The sequence below is a fragment of the Buteo buteo genome, chromosome 4 (assembly GCF_964188355.1).
Source record: "Buteo buteo chromosome 4, bButBut1.hap1.1, whole genome shotgun sequence".
In the NCBI taxonomy this organism is placed as follows: domain Eukaryota; kingdom Metazoa; phylum Chordata; class Aves; order Accipitriformes; family Accipitridae; genus Buteo; species Buteo buteo.
In genome coordinates, this window is record NC_134174.1 from 66,770,890 (window position 1) to 66,797,020 (window position 26,131).

Here is a 26,131-nt window from a genome sequence, read left to right on the forward strand (position 1 = left end):
GGGCATGAAGCAATCCCCACGGTACCTTTCCCTTCCCCGGGTGCAATGTTGCAAAGAAAATCTTATGTTTGCAAAATGCTTGGAGATGTCTGAAACAAATGCGTTAAAGATTTGCAAACCATTTACCTGGAGCCATTAGTTATAAAAGCCTAGGCTTATTACTATAGCCTTCTAAATAAAAGCTGAAAAGAAGATCATTTTTAATTGCAAGGAGCACAAAGCCAAGCTCAGTGCAGCCATCTCCTTCTTAAAAAAGAAATTCAGCCCTTATACAAAGAAAGACCTAATTATTTTCAGAGGCTAAGTGCTTGCATGTTGCTGGGAGAAAGAAAAATAAATTACAATTATAAATGGTTAAAAGTAGAGGTTTAATGCAGAAAACACAGGCAGAGCTTTCTCTATCATCTGATGAGCAGCATGCAACACTAACATGGCAAATATATTCATGGTAGTCCTGGAACTGAAAATGTCTGGGTTGTGCTCTGACTCACCGTGCCTTTGCAGAAGCAAGGATTACTGTTATCTGCTCACATAAAATCATTGTGGTGGGTCTGTTCCAGCCTGAACCTCTGCTCCACCAGACTGAGGTTTGTGGAAATTACTTACCTGCCTCATCACTCGAATTAGGAAGCTGGAGAGAAAATGTAGTGTGATAGCTGCCAGACCGCTTACCATCATCTTTCTCTGTTGTTGCTACATTATTAGGTCCTCTGGGTATATCCACAAATGCTGGAAGTCCAGAGACAAAGACACTTTGCAAAGGGTATTTACTACCCAAATAGCCTTCATTTGTTTTCTCTTTATTAATCACATTATTTTCTGTTAAGTGGGCACTCAAGTTTGATCTGAGTGGAGTCTCGTTTCCTCCTAGGAGCTTTGTTTGAAATATTGCCTCTATTGGCTCTCCATTAGCTATGCCATCTACTCCATCTGCTGTTAATCTAGACGAACTGCAATTTATATGGAAGGACAACACTGATCTATGAATTTTTTGGTAGTTAATTCGAGGTTGGTCAATGCATACATGGAGCGACTTGTCTAAATAATAGATGGTATTTGGACACTGCTGAGAAACCTGAAGGTGGACACACGAGGTGAACGAAGGTGGTACTCTCTCTCTCCCATCACTGCTTTGAAGACCCATGCCGTTCTCCTTGTTTCCAGGGTCAGAAAGCTGTTTTCGTGGCTCTTCGCCTAATTGTGAGCAGGATTCAGAAATCTTTAATGGAGAGGCACGCTGGTTTGCTTTGCCGGGTGGAGGCCAGCAGCAGAAGGCAGCAGGGACTTTGCTTGAGGTTGGGGACACGGTGCTGAGCTCTTGCACAGCCCCGGGTCCACGTGCTGGGTCGCTGGAGCCCACGGCAACACGCCTGGCAGTAATAGTGATGGAGGCAAACCCTTTCTGCTGGTTTTGACTCTGTTTTTGCTCTGCGATGGGAGAGTCCAATGGAGACGTGGCGTCATCTAAAGATGCTTGAATTTCTAATCTGCTGGGCAGTACCATAAATACTCTGTTAATGCTGACTGAACCACGGGTAGCCAAAGATTGCTTTGTGTGATATGCACTGGGCTGGGGGATCATGGACTGCATAGGCAAAACGGGCCAATTTTCTTTTGATTTATTCTCATCAGTCATCTGTGAAATGACTATTGGTGAAATCAATGTTGTATTTTGTGATGACAGAGATTCCTGCAAAGGAAAAGATTCATATTATCAACGTACTCTATTATAATATATGTAACTGTTTCTCATGTACCGTCTATCACACCAGGCAGTTTTGTTTGAGATTTCATATTAACTTTCTATTCATACTAACTCTTTTGTCACTTAAAAACACAGGCTCTTGAAATCAGCTCTGAAATGCCTGGGAGACTTCAATGAAAACCTTATCGCTCTGGCGCAAAAAAATTTAAAAATGTGTATTCTATACAATTATTTCCATATTTAACCCATTGTCACAGTTGGGATTTGTGGCTGCTATGTTTGTTTAAAAATGGACATGTCAAAGGCAATTACCAGTTGCAGACTCTAAACTGCTCTTTCATGATGGACTGCTGGAATTTAAAATGCATTTAAATATACTACAGATCATTATCCTGAAGGTCCACGTGTGCCATCACATGCTGCAGAGGACATGCGGGCACCAGGGTCATGACTGCTCTACAACTTCACCGGTTATAGGCATGGAAAAACTTCTCCATGTTCTCTCTCACAAAAGTGATATAATTACCTATAAGGGCTCCGGGTACTATTTTAATTCATTAGTTCCCTCTTGCTTGTGATTACTTGGTGGCACCTATCAATGATGTAAAACCACATATGTCCAAGAGTGATTGACAGTGGCCTGGATTCATTTTTCCAACCGTGACAGGAAATATCTATCTTGATAGACCGTACATTACTTCACTTCATGTGACAAAGGAGGTGCTTTTACGTTAAAGCTAACCTGAGTTTAAAATCTCCTGCTATTATTATCCACATGGCTGGTCACATAAGTCACATGCAATAAAGCATCTGGCCTAATCTCATTGCTGCTGTAAATTGGCTGATTAGATTGCTCCTGCCCTGTGTTCCTAGATCTCCCAATCCTAATAGAAAAAAAACCCCCACTGAACTGGCATGCAAAAATCTGAGGATTAGCTTCATAATGAAAGCTCATCCAAGTTCATTTGGGGTTTAGGTGCCATTTGCTAGCTGTACTGTTCCTGCTTGTTACAAATTCATCTCAGTCATCTCTGGGTGTCTATCATCCGATAACCAATGCCAGTACTTGACAAGCGTTTCACAAAACATAATATTCTTCTTCCTCTAGGAAGACTATGTGAGTGACAGAGTTGTGACCTCCTGGGTGCCACGGTCATCCTGCTCAGGGCTTGGGTGCTGGAGTCGGTACACGGCACCAAAGCCCATGGGGAAAACCAAACCCATTCCTGTTCTCCTGGCCTCCATGCATGGAAACAACACAGAAAACAGGCTCCTTTGTGACTCTTGGGAAGGCTGATTTGGGGACCCAAACAGGTAGAGGTAGATCAAGAGTTTATTAACGAGGTGAAATGCCAAGTAAATTTTATCAATTCTTTAAACCAGCTGCCTGTGGTTTTGACAATTCAATAATTTCACAGCCCCAGGGAAAGCGTTTTCTTCCTTCTTTGTTTCTTTCATGCTTTGTAACAACATTTGCCTCATATTTTCTGCGCTGCATTTACTTCTACCTACAGGTTTAAGACCTTTGCATGCCTTCCAAAACTCAACTTCCCCGAGATTTCAACAGCGCACCAAAAAAAGAATGTTCCTTGAAATACTTTATTTTGGATGCATCTCTCATACTCCAGTAGTTAATTTGACATTTATTTCTTTTGTTAAGGGCTGCACAGATGGAGACATTCTGCAAGAGTCCAAAGGCATGTCAAAAATGCTCCTGATTAGCTTCAAACTCAAGCACCAATATTTTAAATAATTTACTTTTCCTTTTTCTGCTTGAGTATATGTATTCTTCCCTCCTCCCAATCTTTGGCAAAGAAATGTATCTTTAAGGTTTGACCCGCTGATCCTATACTCATTGGGAGCTTTCAAGCTTCACTGCATCTTGTGAAAAAAAATATGCACTTACACAAAGTAATTGTGGTGAACTGAAAACCTCAGGCTTTATCTTGAGAACATGAGACAGAGTGTAGTGATATTTGGGATACCACTTGATTTAGTCTCCTGGCGTGTTTTTAACAACTTTCCCCCCCCCCCACAAAACATGCAGGTTTTTCCCCCTCACCAAGAGCTCACAGAATCACAACATTTAGCCATCATTTTATTTGGCTTTTCTGCTGCTTAAGCTAAGCCTAGCTAAACAAAACCAAATCAAATACCCTGCTCAGCAATCAGCGACTGTTTTTTAAACCTGAATGCATTCTGCTGACTGCTATCTAAACACAATTTATTTATTTTACCTTGGTAGAGCTTGATTTTCTCTCCGCAGCACTCTCCCGCTGAAGGCCTGTGCATGTCCTCTGACCGTCAGTGCCCCATTGCTTTTGTGTCACTCCTGGGGAAAAAATGCAGAGAAAGAAATATTATTTTTGGTGTCCTGGAGGCGATGAGTTAGAAAACGTGGGTTTAAATGGAGACCAAGCAGGAAGGAAAGAGCTACTGTAAATGATCTGATTGCCCTGGGATCTGGTTGTCAGAGGGATGATCCTGTTTCTCCCTCTTCCCTTGAAACACGTCTGGGACCCTGTTGCAAAATTGTGTTTGTGGACAGTCTCACAGTGTGTTCAGGGCTGATCCAAACCTTGAATATGTCTGCTTTTGACTTCCGTGGCTTCAGGCGTGAGTGTGGAGGATTCAGGGAAGATGGGAAATGCGGATTTTGACAAATGTCACTTTTGTCTCGTCTGCAGAACTGGGAGCACAAATGAGCGCTGGATGCTACGAGTTTGATTTCATTTGAACTAAGTCACCTTCACATTTAAAGAACTACAGTAATTTTAAATCATATTCACAAATTCTATTACATCATAACTTTTCTAGTTCAGTGATAGTATTACATCAGTACATCGCGCTCTGATTTTGTCATCCTTTTTTTTTCTGTGAGCACTAGCCTGTCTGCAGCTTTTTACACAGAGCTAATTTCCATACAACATGGAGTCTGGGCTATTGCAGTGATGCATTACATCTGCTGTCAACAGATTTGCCAGAAATTACGTTACTTTCTATTTTGTAATAAGCGTCCAAAATTAATTTTTAAAAATTCTCTGTTTGGGCTGAAATCTCTTGACATTACTGGCTGTTGCTTTATAGCAACAAGTCACACCACTAGTAAGACCTTTTGTATTTTGTTTCTTTCACTTAGGCAGCCTGCCACAGAAGTTGATAATTTTTTACTAAGCGGAATTTCAGTTTCCACGTAACATTATATTAACAAAGGAATATAAATACGCTCCACTTTAAGAAGTGTTCATTAAAGTGTATCCACCATAGCAGGCTTCCTGGCTTCATCTCTGTGGGTGCAGCTAAGGAGTAGGAGAGGAAGAGGAAGGTATCAGGTCTATCCCCCAGCGAGAGATCTCCTTGAGTCCCACCATGGAACAGAAATCACAAAACACTCACGGGAGGTTTGACGAACCTTCTACTTTATTAAAGTATACTTTAATGCTTTACTGGCACAGCCCCAAGATGCCAAGGCCACTGCGTATATTCATAGCTGGCATAGCTGTTTGCTTTTGTCATTGAGCAACAGAAAGTCCTGAGCAACAGAGAAAACAGCTGGACTCATTAGCCACAGTACGGAAAAAAAAAAGAGAATCCAGAAAATAGCCGGAGCAGGGGGCCCACTAGACATTTTTTGGCAAAGAAATAATGCACGGTTGCAATCAGTGAAAATGCAATGAACCTGATCTAGCACTGGATCGTGGTAACTGCTGGCACAAACCAGGGGTGGGATGCCCTTGGAGCCTGCTCCTCGTCCTGCAGTGGTACAGGGAGAGAGGGAGGTGCGGCACTTTCCGTGAAGGACAAAATCCACCTGCATCCACAAGCAGTGGGATGGGGGTAATTGCTGGGTGAGCCCTATGGACAGGTTATTTTCAGTGTATCAGTAGTGCGATGAATTACACGTGTATACCTTCACAATGAAGAGCTGTACATATGCTGTCTTAGTTACTTTTTAAAACAACTGAATAGGGAATAACTTGCAGAGAAGGATAAAGGAGAAATTCTTGGATCGAGTTAAGGCAAGACCTCAAAAAATCCAAACGTTTGATAAAAAAAACATATGTAATTAAAGCAACTTCAACTAGGTTATCAATATTTTCCTCAAACGCTTTACAGTAAGAAAACCACAGTTGTCTCAGATCGAGCTGGAAAGCTACAACAGGAGAACATCAACTTGTGAATGTCAACCATTGCACGAGGAAATCCAGAAGGCTGGCCGGAGATAAATCAGATCCAGAGAGGCATGTTTTGCCAGATGGCCTTTCATGAATTTCATTCAAATGTATTTTCGGCACAAGAGAAAGACTGAGTACTACAGGGTCAGACAAGAACAAGTTGTCAAAGTCCACGCTGTAGATTACATACAAGTTATTCTTATCAGAGTAACCTCCTGTGATTAGCAATAATCTGTAGGTAGGACCTTCCAATTTGCCACAGATCCCTTGGAACAGATTGGTTAATTCTTGCTTGTCTAACTTTAAAAAGTAGCTGTTTCTGCAGCAGGAGAGATAGAAAGAAGTGAGGTGGGAAGAAGAAGAGGAGGAAATGTTTATTTTCTTTGCTAGATCATCCAGAGTGGAGTTTTGCATTGCTTTTTGTACCATATCCCATGCAATGACATTCTCATATTACTATGGTAATCCTATTGTTGGAAAACACTCAAACTTTTGCCAAGTCATTTAATCTAGTTGCTAAGATAGATTAAATGGCATTGGTGGCAAAGGCTCCGGTATTTTTCATGATATTATTAAATCTATTCTTGGAAGCTTCACATTTGTTAATTCATGTCAACAGAACAAGCAAAAAAAACCCCAAACCTTTAAAATGAGCTTGAATCCGTGCTTGAAATGAAGACACTTCAGAGAGCACAAGGGTTTAGCTGAGATATGTCACATACAGAGTTTTCATACAAATTCTCATTGCTGACAAAACACATCGCACTGTTACTCTTGTTACACAACGAAATGCAAAGTTCAGTTTTTCCCTGGTATGAAAGCATGAAAGAAATGGCATTTCAAGTACTTTCCATCTCTGTGGGGAGTATGAGAAACTTATTTTTATGCGAGTTGAAATCCTAAGGATTTGTTTAACCTCCCCAGACCTTCCCTTCCCACCGTGACGCACCTCTCCAGCTTACGAATGGGAGATGCGATGAGGAATAGAGGAGCAATTGCTGGCATATGAATTTTGTCCTATTACATCTTTGCCCTTTTTATTTTTTTCCTCACAAATACTGTTTGTTGAACCAAATGATACGCTCCTTGGCAAGGCATCTGGACATCCGGCTACAGACCAGGGTTTTCCTAATTACGGAGTGCAGCTGGAACCGATTCTCCCAGTCTCGAGTGCCTGGATGTCTGCCTCGGGCCAACTGGCAGCCGGCTCAGATAATGATTCAGAAAAGATGTACTTGTAAATCAGCTTGCTAAAACACAGATAGATTGCAAAGGTGAGGGTGCTGGTGAAAAATAGCGGAGTGCGAGTGTTTGGCATGCACAGGACAGCCCAGTTTGTAGCCAGCTGAGGTTTTGTACAAAACTTGAGACGCGCATGAAAACAGTCCACGGATAATGCTATTCTGCCAGTGTTTCAGGTCTTTGCTAGACACGTCCAGACTGCCATGCTGGGGGGGTTGTTCGATGACACCCAGAGTGACACTGGACAGAGCTGGGATGGCTTTAGACCACGGGCCCTGGCCTTGTCTCCAGGTTTTGTCATGCAAGTTGCATTCATTTACTATTCACATGCTGACAAACTTCAAACGCGATGTCAGCACTCCTGATCTCCTCCGCTCTGCTCCAAGCCCTGCTTACTCTGCACTGACCGCGTCTGCCATCCTCCCCGACCCACCAGCGTCACCTCAAAACAAACTCCTCCGGAGGCTCCAGGAACCTCCAGCGCTTCCCTCAAAACACCATAAAACAGCATCGCAGAACAAATACGCCGGTATGAAAGGGGGAAATTTTCCCCACTTTACCAAAAAAAGATCTTTTTTGTTGATCCTTAGCCCACTAAGAGACCTGTGAGGGGAGTCAGGCTCCCTCCCAGGTCCACGGCAGCCAGGGTCCCTACAGCCCCCAGGTCAGCACTGTTGATTATCCAAAAATGCTCAAATTCCCCACGGGGGACCTGGTAGCTAAAGGACGTCAATGGCTTGGCTGCAGGGTCAGGCATCAGAGCAGTCACTCAGCTAATACAATGTCTTTGGCATCACTTAAAACTTTTTTTTAAGCCTTTTTCTCCTTCTATGCATTATTCCTATCTAAATTATCAGCAGATAAACTATATTATTAAAATCAACTTGGAGGAAGTAATTGATACTTTATTCTGTTTAAAACATTAGAGTTGTTTAAATTTGCTTGTGACTTTTTAAATTCAAATATCTAAGGAAGCCTTGAGGAAAAGAGTGCCATCATTAAAGATTCACCACGCTCCCTCTCAGTAAGGCTGGGAGAGATCATAATTCACTTCTTCAGATCTGAAGTGAGTCATCCAGAAAAACCATCCGGACATTACAGATACATCTAAGATGAAAGCCAAGTCAGAATGAACACCAGAATCAAATCCACATCTTCTGGTCTTCTTCATGTGTCATAAAGAAAGAATATCATAAAATTGCAGAGACTATTGTCATCTAAAATAAAACTGAACAATAAATCTAAAGTTCACATGCCTGGTACTAAAAGCAGAGACAGACAAATGCTGAAAATCCCACCTTACACTGAAGTCCCTGCTAATATTAAGTTGATTTATTGGGAATCTGCTGGTGAATGTTGTGTTTACTTGCTAACGGAGAGAGCGATGCATCTCCAGAAAGCCCTGGCACAGGCACAGCCTTGCCATCCTTCAAGGACGTTATCCCGAGCCTTCAGAAGTGACGTTAAGTTCAAGGAAGAGGTGAGGTGGTGTGTTGGCAGCGGTCTGAAGGCAGCGTCCCAGTGAAGATGGGGCACAGGCAGGGCAGGAAGGCAGCCCCACAGCCACAGGTGGATTTTAATCTCTTACGGTCTCATAAAAACACACCTGACTTTCATCTCTGCAGGATTTGACATTCAGCAACCTTCATGTAAGACTAGACAGTAGCTCTCGCCGAGATACTTAAGGAGCACATGATGTCATCCTGATAGCTCGAACACAGCTAGAAACCACGCTGTACTTGGCCATCAAGAGAGGATGACAGAGGGAGAGCACATCAGTCCTGTTAAAGCATCTTTGCTGAACTCCTTTTAAGAAGTAGCTTGCCCCTACCTACAATGGGGGTCAAACAGCAATAGAGATTTAAAGGAGGAGAAAGCAACAACCAACTCTTTACTTGAAATCTTTCTTGTCATGAAAAAACCCCAAACCAATACAAACAAGTACTTTGCCACAAAAGGAAGTACTTGAACACAGTTGCACAAATATAACAGTATTTTAAGGCAGCTTTGTTGGGAAGATTTTCAAATCTGAGTAAGCAGAACAGGCTGAAATAATTTCGGTCTGAACAGGATTCATTATGTAAACAAAATAGAAAAATATTTTTTTAAGATGTCAGGATGGATTTTCTTCTATTACAAGTAGCATCATGAGATTTGTTAACTGAATTATCTTTCCCTGCTTGCACACCTTGAAGCTGTAGCTGGCTGCCTGCAGAGATGATTACAGGATCCGCCATGGAACGGACAAATGAGTTCTGGTCTGCTATCAAAAAGCCAGAAGTCGTAAATCTCTCATTATCCGTGCCATTAGAAGCAAGGTGCTCATCAGGGGGCTAGAAAGAGGACAGGAATTATATCTTGAAACCCATGCATAAGAGAAAAAAATATTGTGTTTTCATTATGCACTGCTATTATTCTTTATCTTCACTTAATAAAATAAAGTGGGGAATCACCCCCAGCATATCTTTCACACACACAGAGACAAAATTAAGTAGATTCTTCACTTTCTCCTTTTCCCCTTTCTGCTCCTTCTCCAAGTTCTATTTCTTTTTTTTTTTTTTAATTTTCAGTAGTTTAGGGAGGAACACATTCCTAGGTTTCTCTAGGCAGCATAAGCTTACACTAACAAATCTCAGTCCCTAGAAGCAGTGACTAACTCACCAAAACTGCTGAAGCCCAGCTGCGTGGACATAACTCAGGCCAAGGACTCAAATGGGAGTACACTGGAAGATTTAACTGACATAGGTTTGATTTCTTCAGCCCAAATAACATGGTCTGTCACTGGAGCTCCCTGATGGAGCTCTTCTGAGATCTTTATAAATTGTAGTAGGAGCAGAATGGGGAGCTCAAAACCAGGGTGTTAGGGGGAGGTTATCTGTAAGACATGGAGAATTGGGGTGGATCACGAGGCATAATAATGTTTAATAGCCAAATCATACCCTTTCATAATTTTTCTCCAGTAGTTTCATTGTAGAAATGGAAGAGATGCCATAAATGTCACAGGTTCCTATTCCTGTGGCAGTGAGAGGAAGAACTGGAGCCAAGGAGCAAGCCACCAAGCTCCCCAATGCTGATGAGTCAAACAACAGAGGTCTTGAAGCTCCATGGTTCCCCCCACTTTGGTGGGACTGCCTCCCACCCACCTCTTTGCACTGCTAAAAGCGATGCTAAATTGTCCATATATTTCACCATGATTCTGCGAGACAAATAGTTTCGCATCATTGGGACACATTTTCCGAGGAGGATTTTGCAAAACAGTGAGACATCATGCACGAGCAGCAAAAAAACCAAACTCTCCTTGGAGAAGAGGTCTCCCCTCTAGGTAATCTTGGCAAATTCTGACTCCTGTAAGAGATGCTGTAACCTCTCACCAAGGCAAAGGGCAGCACAGGGGAGATGACACCTTTGGATTGTTGTCCAAGTTCCTGTTTGGTGGCCAGCTTACTCTTTTGGAAAGCTGCTGATACCAAAAAGTTATTTGGGATTTTTTAAACAAGTCCTCCTGTGAGGTCTCAGCAGCTCTGGAAGCAGCATCTGCAGAGGAATCACCGGGAGGGGTTTTGTCCTGAAGGTGACGTTTGGGACTGTGTGAGAAAAGGCAGATCGATGGCAACCAAAGATGGAGATGAAAGGCTGACAGACTCTGAAAGTCTGTCACTGGCATGGCACAGGAGGCAGGAGAGGAGAAAAGCCAAGAGCAACGCAGTTGCTGGAGGCTGTTTCATGTAGAAATATCTAGCACTGACTTTTGGGTTAGACAAACTTGAATAAAACATTTAAATATGAACACTAGATGTGCCAAGACGTTTGTACAGAAAAGAAGGTAGACAGGAGACAGAGACAAAGAAAGGAGGCGAGTCCAAGCAGCATCAACAATTAAATTTTTCAGGTTCCACTTATCTCTAATTTTACGGCATTCTGAGTACTATACCTGGTTCAGATCCTTGCACTAAGATGCATTAGGATCTATTGTAACATTATTTGGCTTACTGACCACTGAGCACCTAAGGTGCTCTCAAAATAAAGACGTAACTAACAGAAACATTTCATACAGAATGAGCTATTGGAAGGGATCCTCCACCACTCTCAGAGTTCCCTTCACAGCATGTTATTAAGACATCCACATTTTAGTGACCACGTCCATTTCTGAAAGTACAAGAATGTTTGAGATAGCCAGAAAATTCTTAAGTGACTGTAAACATGACAAATACTATGCATAAGCAAACAAAGGAAAAGCAGTTCTGCAGCCAAAAAGTATATTTATGAAGAGTTATTTTACTGCTATTACGTGTATTCATGTAAAGGTCATAACATGCACAGAATTTGATGGTACAAATGGGTTTTGTAAATAAAAATTCCACCCGTGTTACTCAGAACTGGTAGCAATTACAAAATGTGCACATTTGCCTAAAGCTGCTTATGCATAATAAGAGCTCGAGGTAATTGTTTGGCTTCAGCAGTTCAATATTTCTTACATTTATCTGCTTTTGTAAGAGCATAACTTTAAGACAAGAAGCTGTAGAGAGGACAGGAGAAAACCTGTGCACTGTCTGTTATGCATGTATTTTATGACTCAATATATATCCTGCTGCAGGGATTTTTCACCATGCTTTTGCTTAACTGTGGTATCTGCTTTATCGATTTTTTTACCCCCCTTTTAATACTCTTAATATAGTGGTGGCTCCAGAAAATGATGTGTGCTGTGGGTACAGATGCTTTTGTCAAGACATCAAAGTAGTGATTCCAAAACACATCTCTATTAGTCCAATTTTGTTTCCAAAACAAAGAAACAGGATGTTCACATGAGCCAAATTTGACACTGAACGATTTGTACAACGGAACTAAACTCAGTGGAGCAGCAGTCATGCCAGATTTAATATAGTCTTTTCATGTTACTTTTGTATAATAGAAGCATTCATTTTTGTGTAATACTTGGGATATTATTTCTTTCTGGAAAGTCTTTCACATTAACTGCTGTGATTACAGATATCAGAAACTGCTTGATAATAGGGGATGCAGTCAGCTAAAACCAAGAGAAAGAATCAGTGTTCACAGGATAAAAACACAATAGCTCAGATTTAAATAAGTTTGAAGCCTAAAAAGTTAAGTTTCTAAGTCACTAGTTTGACCACAAAGTAAACAGTTCTATTTTGCACAATTGAAGAATACTATGCAGCTCCCACTAATTTCAGTTGCCACTGACCTGCTTTGATTCTAAGTCTAACAACTCTTCATGCAGCTGAACTTAGTAATTATTCTACCACGTAAAACTTTTTGGTTGGTGAAATATTACCTATGTTTGCCTTTTGAAGGGAAAGTGAAAAACAAATCTCTGTTCATAGCATGCTTTTACCATGCAGCCATGATTTGTTTGATCTTGGAATGAGCTCTTTTGAATTCCATTGCAACAGGTTTAGAAACACAGATCATGCTAGAGATTAAAACAAAAACGTAATAATACCAACATAAAACAGGGCATGGTAGATTTTGGTTTTATCACCAGATTCAACAAAAGATAATTGGTAATTGCCTTTTTTTTTTTTTAATCATTCAGGCTTTCAATTCAGAAATGGAGAGTGCAGAAAAGCTTGGAGTTGATGACTGAGTGTTAAAGCCCTCAAAACCTCAGCTTTTGGCACCTTTGAAATACTGGTTGGCAAGGAGTGAAATTTGGAGTTCTCAAGCTCTCTTTTGGCTGCAGATGTCACCTGAATGAGAAGGAGCAGGGCTGGGAGCTGTCAGCACCCACCCGGTCCCACTGGCCGAGCAGCCCGGCCGGACCCGGCAGCCGTGGCTGCTTTTCCAAGAAGCAATAACCTGCTGCCTAGCAACAACCCAAAACTCATGATTGTATATTCCACCTCTCGTGCAAAACTAAAAGCTCAGATCCCAAATTATTGCATTCGGCAACATCAGAGCTGCAACAGATTGATAAGAAAATGCATTTTGCTTTACTTGCTGCAAGACTTCCTTGCTCTACAGCATTGCATTCGTAAAATATACACACATCCCCCAACACATTTTGATGGAAGACCAATCTGAAAATTATTTCAGTATGTGAATAGTTATTTTCACAATAGTTGTCCCCTAGGAGAGCTACTTCTATGAATAAAGTCATTCACATACCTATACATTTTAATGATGAGGTCACTAAGACTGATTTAGGGCCAAACACAAAGGGTCATGTTCCCTTGGGCATGAGTATGCTGGACAGCATGACACAGCTGTGCTTGCAGGACAGTTGTCCCTGTGTTTTAGAAGTACTAATTTTTTCCTAATTATTAGTTACTGCACGTGAAACAATTAAAGAAACAACAACAAAACCCCCCACAACCCTTTTGCACTGTGCTCTCTACTTGGATCAAATTTTTAGCCTGATTTCCAGAAGTAAGTTGATTTATGCCCTAACCTTCTCTCTGTCCAACCTGGGGCTTTTGAGCTTGTGGGCTGTTTCAAGCAACATGACAGAAGGGTCGATAGCTGATCTCCGACAAGCTTACTGCAGAAATCAATGGCTTTGTAGAAACGAGAGGCTGCCACGGAGAGAAGTTCACCACGTTTTCCCTGTATGATCCATGGACAAGTTTACCAGCCGGGCAGGACATCCACAGTGCCGCATCGCTCGTGGCGGGTGCTGCTCCTTGTCCTGGGGGCAGCGAGGAGGCACGGGGGGGGCAGATGGAAGAGGGGGTGGGCAAGGAGATGCGAGGAGGAGGGGGGAGAACCAGGGCGATACTTGGGTCTCGGGGTACCAACTCATGGGCTTCGTCAGCTCTGCTGCGCGTGAAATGGCCTCTTTCTTGTTAGCCTCTATTTTCATCTTTTTGTCTGCATTCTCTAAAAAAATACGGATATCTCATGCTAAGATTATGGAAATTGAGAGGTGTAAAGAAACGTTAAGTGCTGGAGGCCAGTCTAATGATGCTGTAATTGCTTGACCCCAGTATTGCTGTACCTTAGACATAAGCATGTACAACATCTGTCCCGTTTAAAGTCACATAGCAAATCATTACCAGAGTAGTTACCTTCTTAAATGTGCCTGCTATGATAGAAACAGCATTGGATACCCAGATTTTACTACAGAGAATGCCTGGAATAATGCATTGTGAAGTAATAACTGAACAGCTTGGGTTGGTATAATGAAATGCTGCAGTAACTATCTATCGAAGGCAAAATTAAGTAGTTATGGATGTTTACCACCACCACCACCTTGTTTGTCCTACAGTTGTTCTGTTCAGTGGCAATCTCTGATCCAGAGCCAACGCATAAGCCATTAAATAATTTAGCTGCACTCTTCATCCAGCACAGCTCCCCCAGCCAGATTCTGGCACCTCTCAATTTTGGTCTTTCCACTGGGTGCTTTGGGACAAGAATTGATCCCAAAGGTCTCTTCAGGTCCACCAGTTACAGGAGACAGATTTTGCCGAATGTGCTTTCAAAAACCTCTTCAGTCATTATCGGTACTCTCTCTAACATTAACCACCATTAAATCCTTCAGCTAGAAGCTGCAGAATGACCTATAGGACATTACTGAGCATTTTCAAGCTTAACAAGGAGTATGCTAAGAGCTCTCAACCCCGTGCTGGTGACACCGATGCTCAGGTGGGACGTGACCAGGGGATGATCCGTCTGAAGCTGAGAGCAATGAACTTTGCATTAGGAGTGGGGGAGATTCGTCCTCATGCAGAGAGACTGCAAGCCTGAACGTTTTGGCACAGGAGAAGTTCATGTGGAATTTTCTTTTTAGAAAGTTTCAGCTGGAAATTTAGTGTAGACATAAAACTCTACACCCTATCTGCATTGCTACGGCCCTCATGCAAGCTGTATTTTGAGGTCTCCACTCTCCATTTTGGGCTGGCTCCCAGCTGAACTCTCTCGCGATGCAACACAACTCTCCCCCCTCACCCTCTCTAACCCAAGCAAAAGCACCAAAGAAAAAATTCCTTGGAAACAGTCGGCATTATATGGAACAGGTTGTAATTATTAACCCGACCTCCTTGCAATGGACTTGCACATACACTGTGCCAGTGGATTACTCACTGCCAGTTGCATTAACTGATTTAGTTAATATGTGTATTGGCAAACTACAATAACTAGTTCTTCCCAGCTTCTGAATCCTTGTGAAAATACAACTCCCACCCTTTTTCACCCCACATCCACAGCCCTGGGGTAGCCTCAGGTAACGAACGCGTTACTGAGGGGACACTCTTGTCTGTCACTCTGCTGCTGGGCCCACACTTTCCCAGTTTAGGATGGTGTCTTGGCTAAATTCCCCGCCACAAAACCACTGCAGGTAGCTGTGAGACGCCAGTGAAGTACTTCGTTTCCACCAACTATGCTGTCCCGCCTTCCAGAAATAACAATCTCACTTCCCCTCTGATTAAGATGTACCCTCTCTCCTCCTTTCTCACAGTACAACTACATCTTCTTTTTATCCTAGTTTTCTTGGACTGATAGGCTCAGGTAGATCTTTATGGGATCACTTGAAGTTACTTTGGTTAACTTCCAATGGTTTTTTTAGGATGGCATGGCATTTTGGCTGTTCTGCTGTTTGCTTTTTTTGGTTTGTAATGGACATTTTTTACATCCACTCAAAAAAGTTACCTTGGTGACTTTTATGTCCAAAGACAAAACGGAGAAGATCTTGGCCTTTGCTGGGGCACATCTAAATGTGTGCTGAGAGCACTCTGACAGCTGCCCCATCACGAGGAGGCAAACAGGGTCACAAGCCAGTAACGTTTTATTTTAAACTGTGGATATCTATTCTCCTGTTGGAGCTTGGAGATCCTGTATTTTGTTTCTCATGATACATACCTGCAGTTTGGTTAGTGAGAATGATAATCAGATATGTATACACAGGTATGAATCTATACAGTACTGCATTATTCAGGAGAGTTGAGAATAAAAGGCCAATTTTTACAACAGAAGTATTTACTGTAAATTAAAATCCTACCAGTTGAAGCCAACTTTAGAGGATTAGCCCAAGACTCATGTGCTGCCTTAATCACTCAAAAGACTAAGCTCAAATAATGGTAAGAAAGAAAAAGCAAATTCAGGAGTTCCTCTTTTGTACATTGCTTCATATATTCTGGTAATCGCAATCCTATAGCTCATACTGACATTACACACGGACAGCCACTGCAGGGATACCTGCAACGGCAGGCACAACAGCATGCTTAATCTTATGCTCACTTGGGTTAAAGGTTTTGGCCTCCTTAAACAGATCAAAAAACAGGCTTTCAGGATAGTGCCCTTTTTAAAAAGAAAAAAATTAAAATACGCTTGTAAGTAAGTATACTATTTGGATGCTTAGTGGGATAGAAGTCATCAATGATGTAAAAAAAAAAAAAGAAACAAAATTTTCAGCAAGTCATTCATGGTATTTTAAATAAAAGGGCAAAAATTTTTCTCATATCCTAAACTGAAAGTATTATTTTGGAAGATCAGTTTAGTCTATGTCATATTGATTTAGGACCATCTTATTACTCTAAATGTATTACTGCAGTAGTTAGAGTAATATTGGGATTAACAGCTCGGCCAGAATGTCAATGCTGATAAGTATATAAATGCAGATTTATATATTTCATTCACCATTTAAGGAAAGTTTATTAATCCACAATTAGGTGGCGGGTTGTTGCTGGTTTTTAAAAATTTAAATAAAGTACTGAAACTGAGCACAAAATATTTCTGTACTTTGGGTATAAGTTAGTGTTTCTGGCTGTGGTAGCCATGGTGGTAACACTAGGATTTTCAAGGTTGGGATTTTTGTTGTTGTTTTGGTTTTTTGGTGTTGGTTTTTGGTGGTTTTTTTCCCCCAGACAGCACTGCCAACTTAGTTCCCTGTTGCTTTTAAAAAGTAATAGCTAAATCAATAAGGTGCTATTGACTTCCCTGAAACTATGGAAGCCAAGGGAAAGTTCCACCATGTCCAAAATTTGTTTTTCCAAAACCCCTGCTCTTCTACCAAAGCTTCCAGTTCGCAGTTACTTATCGGCAGAGCTGGATTAAGATCTGGAATATACTAAACCCAAATTAATATAACTTCAGGCTCGGATTCCTGGAATAAACTCCTCCTTTGGGGAGCCAACCGCAAGGTTAGCTCCATCAGGCTGGGTCAAAACTAATGGAGAAAGAAGGAGGGAAGAAAGCCTACATGGTATGAAGTAATGCTGTAATAAAATACAGTATTTCCTCGAATGAGGATTTTCCAATACCTTTGCCTACAGCAAGTTATGATAACAGCCGCTGCTTTGTATGAAGAAATAAACAGCCTTGTGTTACTGACCTCTATCACATAGAGCCATGAAATCAGAGTGCAATTGTAGTTATTTGCTGCTTTTTAGATATTCATTTCTCTTCCCCGGTGCTTAAGAGGGCTGACTGAAGGCAGTTTATACTAGATTAGGCTTCCGACACCTTCATGCATTATAGACTTCCAAACACATTTTTTCCCTCTCAGAAGGTGAAAAAGTTGAGTCATTTCTTTTAAAGATCTGATGGAGGTTACTGCTCAGAAAAAGAAAATGCTGGAGGACCAAGGTAGGGCTAAGAGAAACACGGTCGGCCGGCTGCGGCCCCGGAGAGCATCGCCCGAAATTCCCCGGGACTCGGCCTCCCGGCTCCCCTCTTTCGCTCTGCTCACCCTTTCCCGGCTTAAATCAACCGGGCACTAGCAGCTTAGCCGAGATCATACCATGGATTAACACGGGCTCATCGGCTGGAACCGTGTGCCAGAAATAATTATGGTTTAAAATGCAAGAGCCTGGCAGGAAGGGATTGTCATTTGTGAAGCCAGTCCATTTAATGGAGAAATAACCCGCATATTACAGGAGAGGATAATTTGGCAGTTACAGTTTCAGTGGCTCAGAGACATAAAATACAGTCTCATCAATGTGTAAGATTAGAAGTAATTAGCCCCTATATGGTAAAGTCATCAGTTAGAAACTAGACTCCATCTGGGGACTTTTTGTAATGATGCCTCAGGGACAAGTAAGATGGGACCTTTGACTTACATGATTTGGAGGGGACTGAGACCTAATTAAATCTGCAAAGATGCAGTAACTGCAGTAAAAGGGATTTTAAAATATGAACATATTCCCTTTCTCTAAACAAACTAGGTGTATTACACTCCGGAACAGTAAGAGAATTAATCAAAAGACAGTGAGCAAACAGCTGCTGTGCAGCTGCCAAATAGAGGATGATACAGGATTATACAGAATTGAAGAACATTTAATAAGAACTGAAGAATATTTAGTAGTTCTTTTCGGAAGGATAAGGTTTTATTTAATTGTGGTGAAAAACAAACACACAACCCCCATCGTAAATCCAAGAGAGTATGTTTTTTTTAAATCGGTTTCTCCAAATGCATGTTATAATAAACACTGATTGCCTTAAATAAATAAAAGCTAATTCTCTTGCAGAAATAATATACAATTTACTTTTTCACTCATTACAAAAAAACACACTTTCAGCTTTTCAAATAAGGATACACAGAGCTATTATATTTTTGCTACTGAGTTCCATAAAGCACTTACCATCTTCCATTTTCTTAAAAAGGCTTGGCACTTTGTACCGGAGAAAGGAAAAATTTTAAGTTAGCTTCTTAGCAATGATTGCCTCATTTACATGATCTATCTTCTCCCAAGGAAAAAAAAAAAAAATCACTCTATGATATTAATATTTTTCTACCATAACTCAATACTCTGCATTTTGTCAATGCAGAGCTGAATTGTTAAAGCTTGGAAGCTAAGTGGAAAAGTATTTTAAGGCCATGAACAAAGAGTGGAGCAACAGAAATGTACTGATCTCAAGGAGAAAAGAGTACCGAGATGACACATGTAGGTTTATACGCTTCATCATGCTGCTGAAAAAAAGACTAATTAAAACGGCATCAAATTCATATGTAGGCAGGTCAACGCTGAAAGAAGTTACCACCTAGCCAAAAACTTCAGTTGTTTTTTTTTTTTTTCCCTACATTTGTAAAAAAGTCTTAGAAACAATTTGATCCTTGCACTTATGATGGTGGTGGAGCTATATTTTTAATTTATTTATTTTATAAAAGAACCGTCTTCAGCCATTCCTGAGTCAATTCAGTATTTTAATCTACCATAAAACATCTGTAAAATTATACACTGTTTGGGATTGCCTGTAGAATTGTGAACTCAGTAATTCTTACTTCAGCCAGACTTGGTGAAAGGATATCAAACCAAGCCTCCAGCTACAAATACATTATCCCATACAACACATCCACAGTCAACTGTACCACAACTAAAAACATGTTATTAACAGGATGACCAAGACCATTCACTTAACAAAAAGAGCCCCATACAAACCAGCCACCGACAATAAAGTCCCCATGGCATCTCCCTGGGGATGTATAGAGCTGTCTTAACGCAAAGGCTGCCATGCTGGTCTCTGAAAACGAACCAGCCCCCATCAGCATTTCAAAACTAATTAGTGTTTTCCTTTAACTACAGCGCAGACATACGAAACGGTTTCTCCTCTGCACAGTAGGGTCTACACTGTTTGGTCTGATCCTTATGTCGTTTCTGTGGATATCCATCTGTGCATAACGCGATTCCACCAGCAGCTGTATCGAAGAAGTTCAGTGGACTCCTTCTTTACAAGAAAAGAAAATGTAACCACTTTGTTTTTAGTAGAAGAGCATGATGAGCTTGATGGCTAGTCAATCACCACGAGAAAAATCAACAACAATCTAAATGCTCCAGTATTTCAAGCCTTCAAGTGACCTTTCAAGAGGATTTCGGTTTGAAAATACAATATGAGGAAAAGCTATGGATTTTGGAATTCATCTTATATACAAAGCCTTTGCTAAATGTCTCTTAGAGATTGCTAGAAATGTAAAATAAACAACAGTGGGGATCAAAGCTAGGAAAAAATGAATTAAGGAAAAGGTGGGCTGGTGTCCAGCCGGTGATCTGGGTCAAGAAATATATATAACTATTTGTCTTTGATTACATGTGTTGGAAATACCACTCAGCTTTCAGAAGGACAGCAATCTCGCCTCAGATAGTCAGTTAGACAAACTGGGAAAGACAGAGGTGGACAGAGGGAAAAAAAGGGAAACCCTCGGAAAAAAGTAGTTCCACCCTAACAGAGCAGCCCCTGTGAAGGAAAATGCAATGGAGGGAAGGGAAGAGGAGAGCTTTACTGGGAAAACCCTGGGGACTAAGGAGGAGGCCTGCAAAGAGAGCCTGGCTCCATCTACACCAGAATAGAACAGCACAGTTAATGCTTTTAAAGCTGAGAGTTTTCTTGGTTGGTGGTTTTTTGTTTGTTTTTTTTTTTTTTCCTTGGGTTTTTTTCTCCAACTAAAAGCTGAAGAAAAGTTGGTTATAAAAGCCTCTGTATCTTTGGTCAGAGTAGAGAGGGAGAGTCTCAGAATAAAAAAAAAAATAATTGCAAAGAACAGTCAAGACAAGGAAGACTGCATTCATACATGGAGCATAAAAATAGCAACCGAAGCAATACTAACTGTGTGGGTCTGAATGAGAATACATAGCATAGAAGAGCTGAGTAAACCTGAATGCTTGCTTATTTTTAAAAAAGGTATAGTGATATCACAGGCATCTCAGAAATATGATGGGATTAAGGTAAATCAGTGGACATAAAAAAAACCCAGTATAAATTATATAAAAATGACAGGCTGACAAAGGAGCAGAGCCGAGAACCAAGGAAAATATACAGTAAACTAGGTAAATAAACAAAATACACACAGCAGTACCTCAAAATCTCCTTAAACTCAATTTTCATCCTAAACCAGCAGAAGTACACCAAGAACCGATATTTTCCCAGAATGGTCCAGAAAGGGGACCATTACTGCAGCATACTGACACTAAAGATGTTGGGACTTGTCAGCAAAAGTCAAAAAAGAAGCAATATGGGAGACATCTACGGAAATCACAAACAGCTTTCATAAGATGCATAGGAGGAGGTATGGGGAGATGTGAAACTACTGGGTAAATACACACCCATTTGAAGGTATTTTTTCTGCACAATGAGTAATTAAATTGTGAACCTAAATGACCAGAAGCAGGATAATGATGTAACTGAATCCTTGCTCTGACCCAGTGTTGCTATTATGTTCCCAGCACGTATATAAAAGACACTGTGGGCATCCTTTAGAAATATTTAGGAAAATAAGAAATAATGTAAAGGTGGTTTTGGGATGGGGTTTTCTTGTTGTTTTGGGGAGTTGGGGTAGGATTTTCTTTGTTAGGAATTTTTTGTTTGTACAGACCAGGGTTTTTTTTCTGATATTCAAAGCCATAATGACAGTAAACTCCTATACACAGCTGAGTGGTATACTGCAAGTATTCATTAATGTAACTGCAGTGTTTTACTGTGAGATGACGCATCTACAAGATTAACCCACCTTTCACATCAAGACAATCTGCAAGAAAATTCTACCCTTTCCAAGGAGAAAATTGTTCAAATAACTCCATTGTGCAATTATTTTAGTATGTACAAATTGCAAAAACCACACCAAAAGTTGGTCATAGTTGCTGTTCTCTTTGATGTATATTTACAGGAGAATTCAATAAATTAACAAAACAGAAACAAGTTTAGAGTTTCCACTTCAAACTTATTTGTGCCAAAACAACATGCACTGGGCTGAAGAAGAAATCTCTGTTCTAAAATAAAAGCTAAGCTGTTTATTGAAAAACAAAGCAGCACATTCCAGGCTTTTGCCCATCCCATATTATGGGAGGATATGCTGGAGAACAAGGTCATAAGTTTCATAGTCTGTATTGCTGTTAGGAAGCAATGACAGATTTATTGTAAAGATTTGTCAGCAACAGCAGTGAGGTCACCATACCCCAACAGACAGAAAATGTTCATCTACCTGTAACCCTATTACAGTTGCAGGCTAAACATCTCCTTACCCAACCCTTCGGCTTGAGAAAACATGTATTTACCTAATAAAGCTGTAATTTTGCATCAACATTCAGCTAATTGGAGGTTTACTGTCATTAATTTAGATAATATACATTCATCTCACAAAAAACAGCTTCTAGCCGCTTCTTTAATTTAACCTTTCTTTTGGCCTTCTTTTTTTGCTGTCACACAACTAGCAATTCAGTGCTCACAAATGACCTCCTGTGCCCCAATCATGCCATAACAATCAATGGTAGAAAATTCATAAAACAGATTAAATTCTACAGCATTTGCTTTGATGAATTAGTGGAATTTGTTCCCTTTAGCTGCTCAGAGTTAATCTTTGATTTTTAGCTGAGCGCACTGCATTGGAAAGAGTAAACTAGGGACACATTGTATTTTTGTTACTTACATGGCTGTAATGGAAATAGAGCCACGGCATCCATTGCAGTAAAGCTGACTTTCAAAGATTTTTGCTATTTAGCTCTGTTATCTTAGTACTTAAAGCTATGAGGCGGACATGACTAAGTGTTTCTGTGTAAAATTTGAGATTATTACATTATACTACAATGATTATACTTTCCTACCTGGTGTCACGCTGTGCCAGAATGAGGCACAGCTGAGGATCATTTTCCCACAAAGCTTTAAGGGTGGCAGATGATCCCAAAGTAAAAAGTTAACTCCACCACTGCGTATCACATAACATGTTTTGTTCAACGCAAAATTATTATTCACCATTTAAATTAAGGATTGCAAGGGAAATTCATTCTGAGCTTTTTCCATTTCCCTCATACACACAATTTGGCTAATGAACCAAGAAACCAATTAGTGAAACATCTCCGTTTATAGCAGGTTGAGGTAATCTTTAGCCAGGGCACAGTTAAAACTCCTGCACTGTGAAAAGAAGACTTTTCATCTTCAGAAACAGCACTGTGGAGTTAATGAGCCCTCTTAATACAAAGCATCCGTGATGGCACTATTTTCTCAAAGACAGAGACTTCACCTCTGCCCAGCAGCGCCTACCAGTAAGCGGCAGAATCCGCGTGAAATAAGTACGTGAGTACGGCGTTTTCTTTCTGCTGACATTTTGTGGGCGATGGTGTCTTTGGGCACATGGATGTGCAGTCCGTGGTGGTGCACGGCGGAGGTCGGACGTCTGTGCTGAGCTATGGTTTTTGGAGGAGCTTCATTTTCATGTAGCAGTTGTCCTCTTGCATGGACAGTCCCCTTTTACCACCATGCCTCAGTCTTCCACCCAAGGCGTTGTGCTGAAGACTTTGTCCCAGTTCGCAGCCCTACTCACTGGGCTTCAACACCGACCCAGGGGAGTCCTCTGAGGTGCCCTGGTCCCATGAACCAATGGAAAAGCTCTCACACTTTAGAGACAAGAGGTCTGAGGATTCAAAGAGAGGTGGCGGAGGGGACAGGGCTCAAACCAGCTGATGGGTTAATAGGGGGGCATTTCTCAACTCCCACCTTCTTCCCAGATGCTGGGATCCACAGCCCAAACCCACTCCTTCATGTCAGGTGTCCCAGCTAGTTTCTCTAGTGATAAGTAAATGGCTCATGAAAGGGCTAAAGAAACAGGAGGTGGACTCCAGACCTGAAATTCAGAAGTGCATTTTCCCAGTTCCCAGAACAAACCCATTATCCAGGTGGGAGGGTGGGCCAGGTAAGACAATAGAGGGTATATGGGATAAAAGAAAGCACATAAAGGAATAGGGAAGGCAATCTGCTGCTAAAAGGAATTCTTTGCTCCAGGGACTGCTCATGCATTTTGCACTACAAAAAGTACTTTAATAAAGTACATTAAAAAATAAGAACCCAGAAATGCAGCCCAGACATTCCCTTCTGCTGCTGTAAAACCAACAGAGGTAGCACTAAGCTCTGTAACACAGAATACACACTTGTTTGCTAAACCACATTTCTTCCATGGGGTTTCCATGGCCTGTTTCTTAACATTGTGTTATTTTCCTTGGTTAAACTGATTAAAGATATATATTCTGTACCAGAGAGGCATGTGTGCACAAGTGCAAGATATGCATCAATTGCTGCTTCTGCTATTAAACCATATCAAAACCTTACACATCTACCGAGGACCTCAAAATATTTCCCATCTCCCAACCTTCCTACCACTTCTCACATACCTCAATCCTCGATACCACCCTTGACATCCAGGAGGCAAATCCTTGACATCCAGGAGTCAAATCCAATCCCACTTCTTCATGCATCAGCCTGAACGCCTTGCAGCTAATTGGGGTAAGTGTCTGAGGGGGAGCTCACCTGAGCTGGAAGAGGGGTCGAGTCATAATGGTGCAGCAAGGACCTCTACAAGATATGGATATTTTTTTGAGATACTGCCTGTATGGAGGCATTTATCTCATGCAGCTCAGTTAAGTACTTCTACGGAGGCATTTGGGAGCAACCCATTCAATATTCTAGTAGCACTATGGTGTGCCCTTCACAGTTTGGGAATCCCAGGTTTAGAGAATTTCATTTCAACAGGAGAGCATTTCCAGGGATGATCCTCTGCTGATACTCTTTCTTGCAATCAGCCTGTGCAACACCAGTTGGAAAAGGAGCGAAGCAAGAGACGGAAAGCACTTACACTGGAAGTGGAGCCTGCCTGACACATGCACATTTAATGACTCCCAGAATTGGACACAGTTCAGAAGTTGTATATAGACAGACTCAGATCACTACAAACATGAAGTGCAAGAAATAATTTGAACTACTCAAACATTATTGAGCTGCAATCAACTAATCACTTAGGAAAAAGACCAAGAGTCACGAACAGCCTAATGTAAACATCTTTTCAGCATGCAAGAATAGGCAAAAAAGGAAAACAAGTATTAGGCTGCATAAGGAACAGAATGCATTATGGAAAATAGAGTAACACTAAACATAATCTAGTGGTATGCTAAAGTACCGTGTCTACTACTGATTCTCATCTGTAAAACTTTAAGGGGACCTAAGCTGTTTAGGTCTATCTGTTATTTTTAGCCTTTATGTATTAAGTGCTCTTATAGTGAGAGTTTGGGAATGGGCAATAAATATGGGGGGCTTTGTTTTTTAAATTCAGTGCATCAATAACCACAACTTTGCTGAAAAAATATTTTTAATTCAAATTCAACCAAGAGTTCCTCTGAGGCTTGGGCTCAATTCGATGCTGGGTGGTAGAAGTCAGCCACGTGCTTTTTCCTTAGAATAGTAAAGAAAAAGGAGAATGAACTTGACTTTATTTACAGCAATGGTAATATTATGAGAAGCATGAGACTTGGTAATTGAGTCAGGAGTAGAAGTGCAAGTCTCCTGTGACAGCCTGTAATTGTCAGAGCTCCAGTTAAATTCAGCAGACACAGATTCAAGTAATATTTTGAATGCCTGGATAGTACCTGTATCAAACCTGGCCTCCGGACCTCTAGAGATTTGCTTCTCACTGCATTTTGGTCCTTCCATTTTAATACAGCAAATATTAGCCAGAAAACTGTATGGGTAATTCTCTACTTCATGCTAAAAATATTTCATATATAAGTGCATAAAAAATTCCATCCCCTAGCAACTGTGAGATTCCTGCTTGAAATGGTGATGGGAAAGATGGGGCTCCAGGAATGTTAGTCAAGCAAGGATTCTGTGGGTGCGAAACTGTTGGCAATTATGTCTGATGACTGGCTGCACATGGGTTTGCTGAATGTGTTCAGGTTTACTGTAGAAATTGGCCTGAAGTATTACCAAATTCTGGGAACCCCGATTAAAATAAACTGTGTTCAAGATACATGTACTGCAGAGAGGCTCTGGAGTCCAGGGAGAGCTCTACACGAGCGGGAAGTGTCAGACACCAGAACAACAAATTCAAGAAAGTAATCGTCTCAGGAAATATTATTGCTGGTTTCTGAAAACAAGCTAAAACGCAGTTGCTACCTGAGGAGCACAAAGGGGAAGAGAAGCAACATTAAAAGTAATAAAGCGGAATTTGGATGTAAGAGGCAGAGCAGCTCACTGAAGATCCAGACAGTAAATGAGCATAGATGATTAAGACTAAGTCATTACACAGTAACCTGCCGTGATGATCTATCGGCTGGAAGGGTTGGAAAGGCAGTCCCAGCACATG

General features: G+C 41.1%; 1 protein-coding gene across 1 annotated transcript in view; it reads right to left on the reverse strand.

Moving 5' to 3' along the window:
- C4H10orf90 (chromosome 4 C10orf90 homolog) overlaps positions 1-26,131 on the reverse strand; it is a 67,630-nt gene that overhangs the window by 29,247 nt on the left and 12,252 nt on the right. The window contains exons 2-3 of the mRNA XM_075026607.1: positions 3,943-4,037; positions 607-1,690 (exon numbers count right to left, since the gene is read on the reverse strand). Coding sequence (XP_074882708.1) covers positions 607-1,690; positions 3,943-4,037 — 1,179 coding nt within the window. The remainder of the gene's footprint in view (positions 1-606; positions 1,691-3,942; positions 4,038-26,131) is intronic.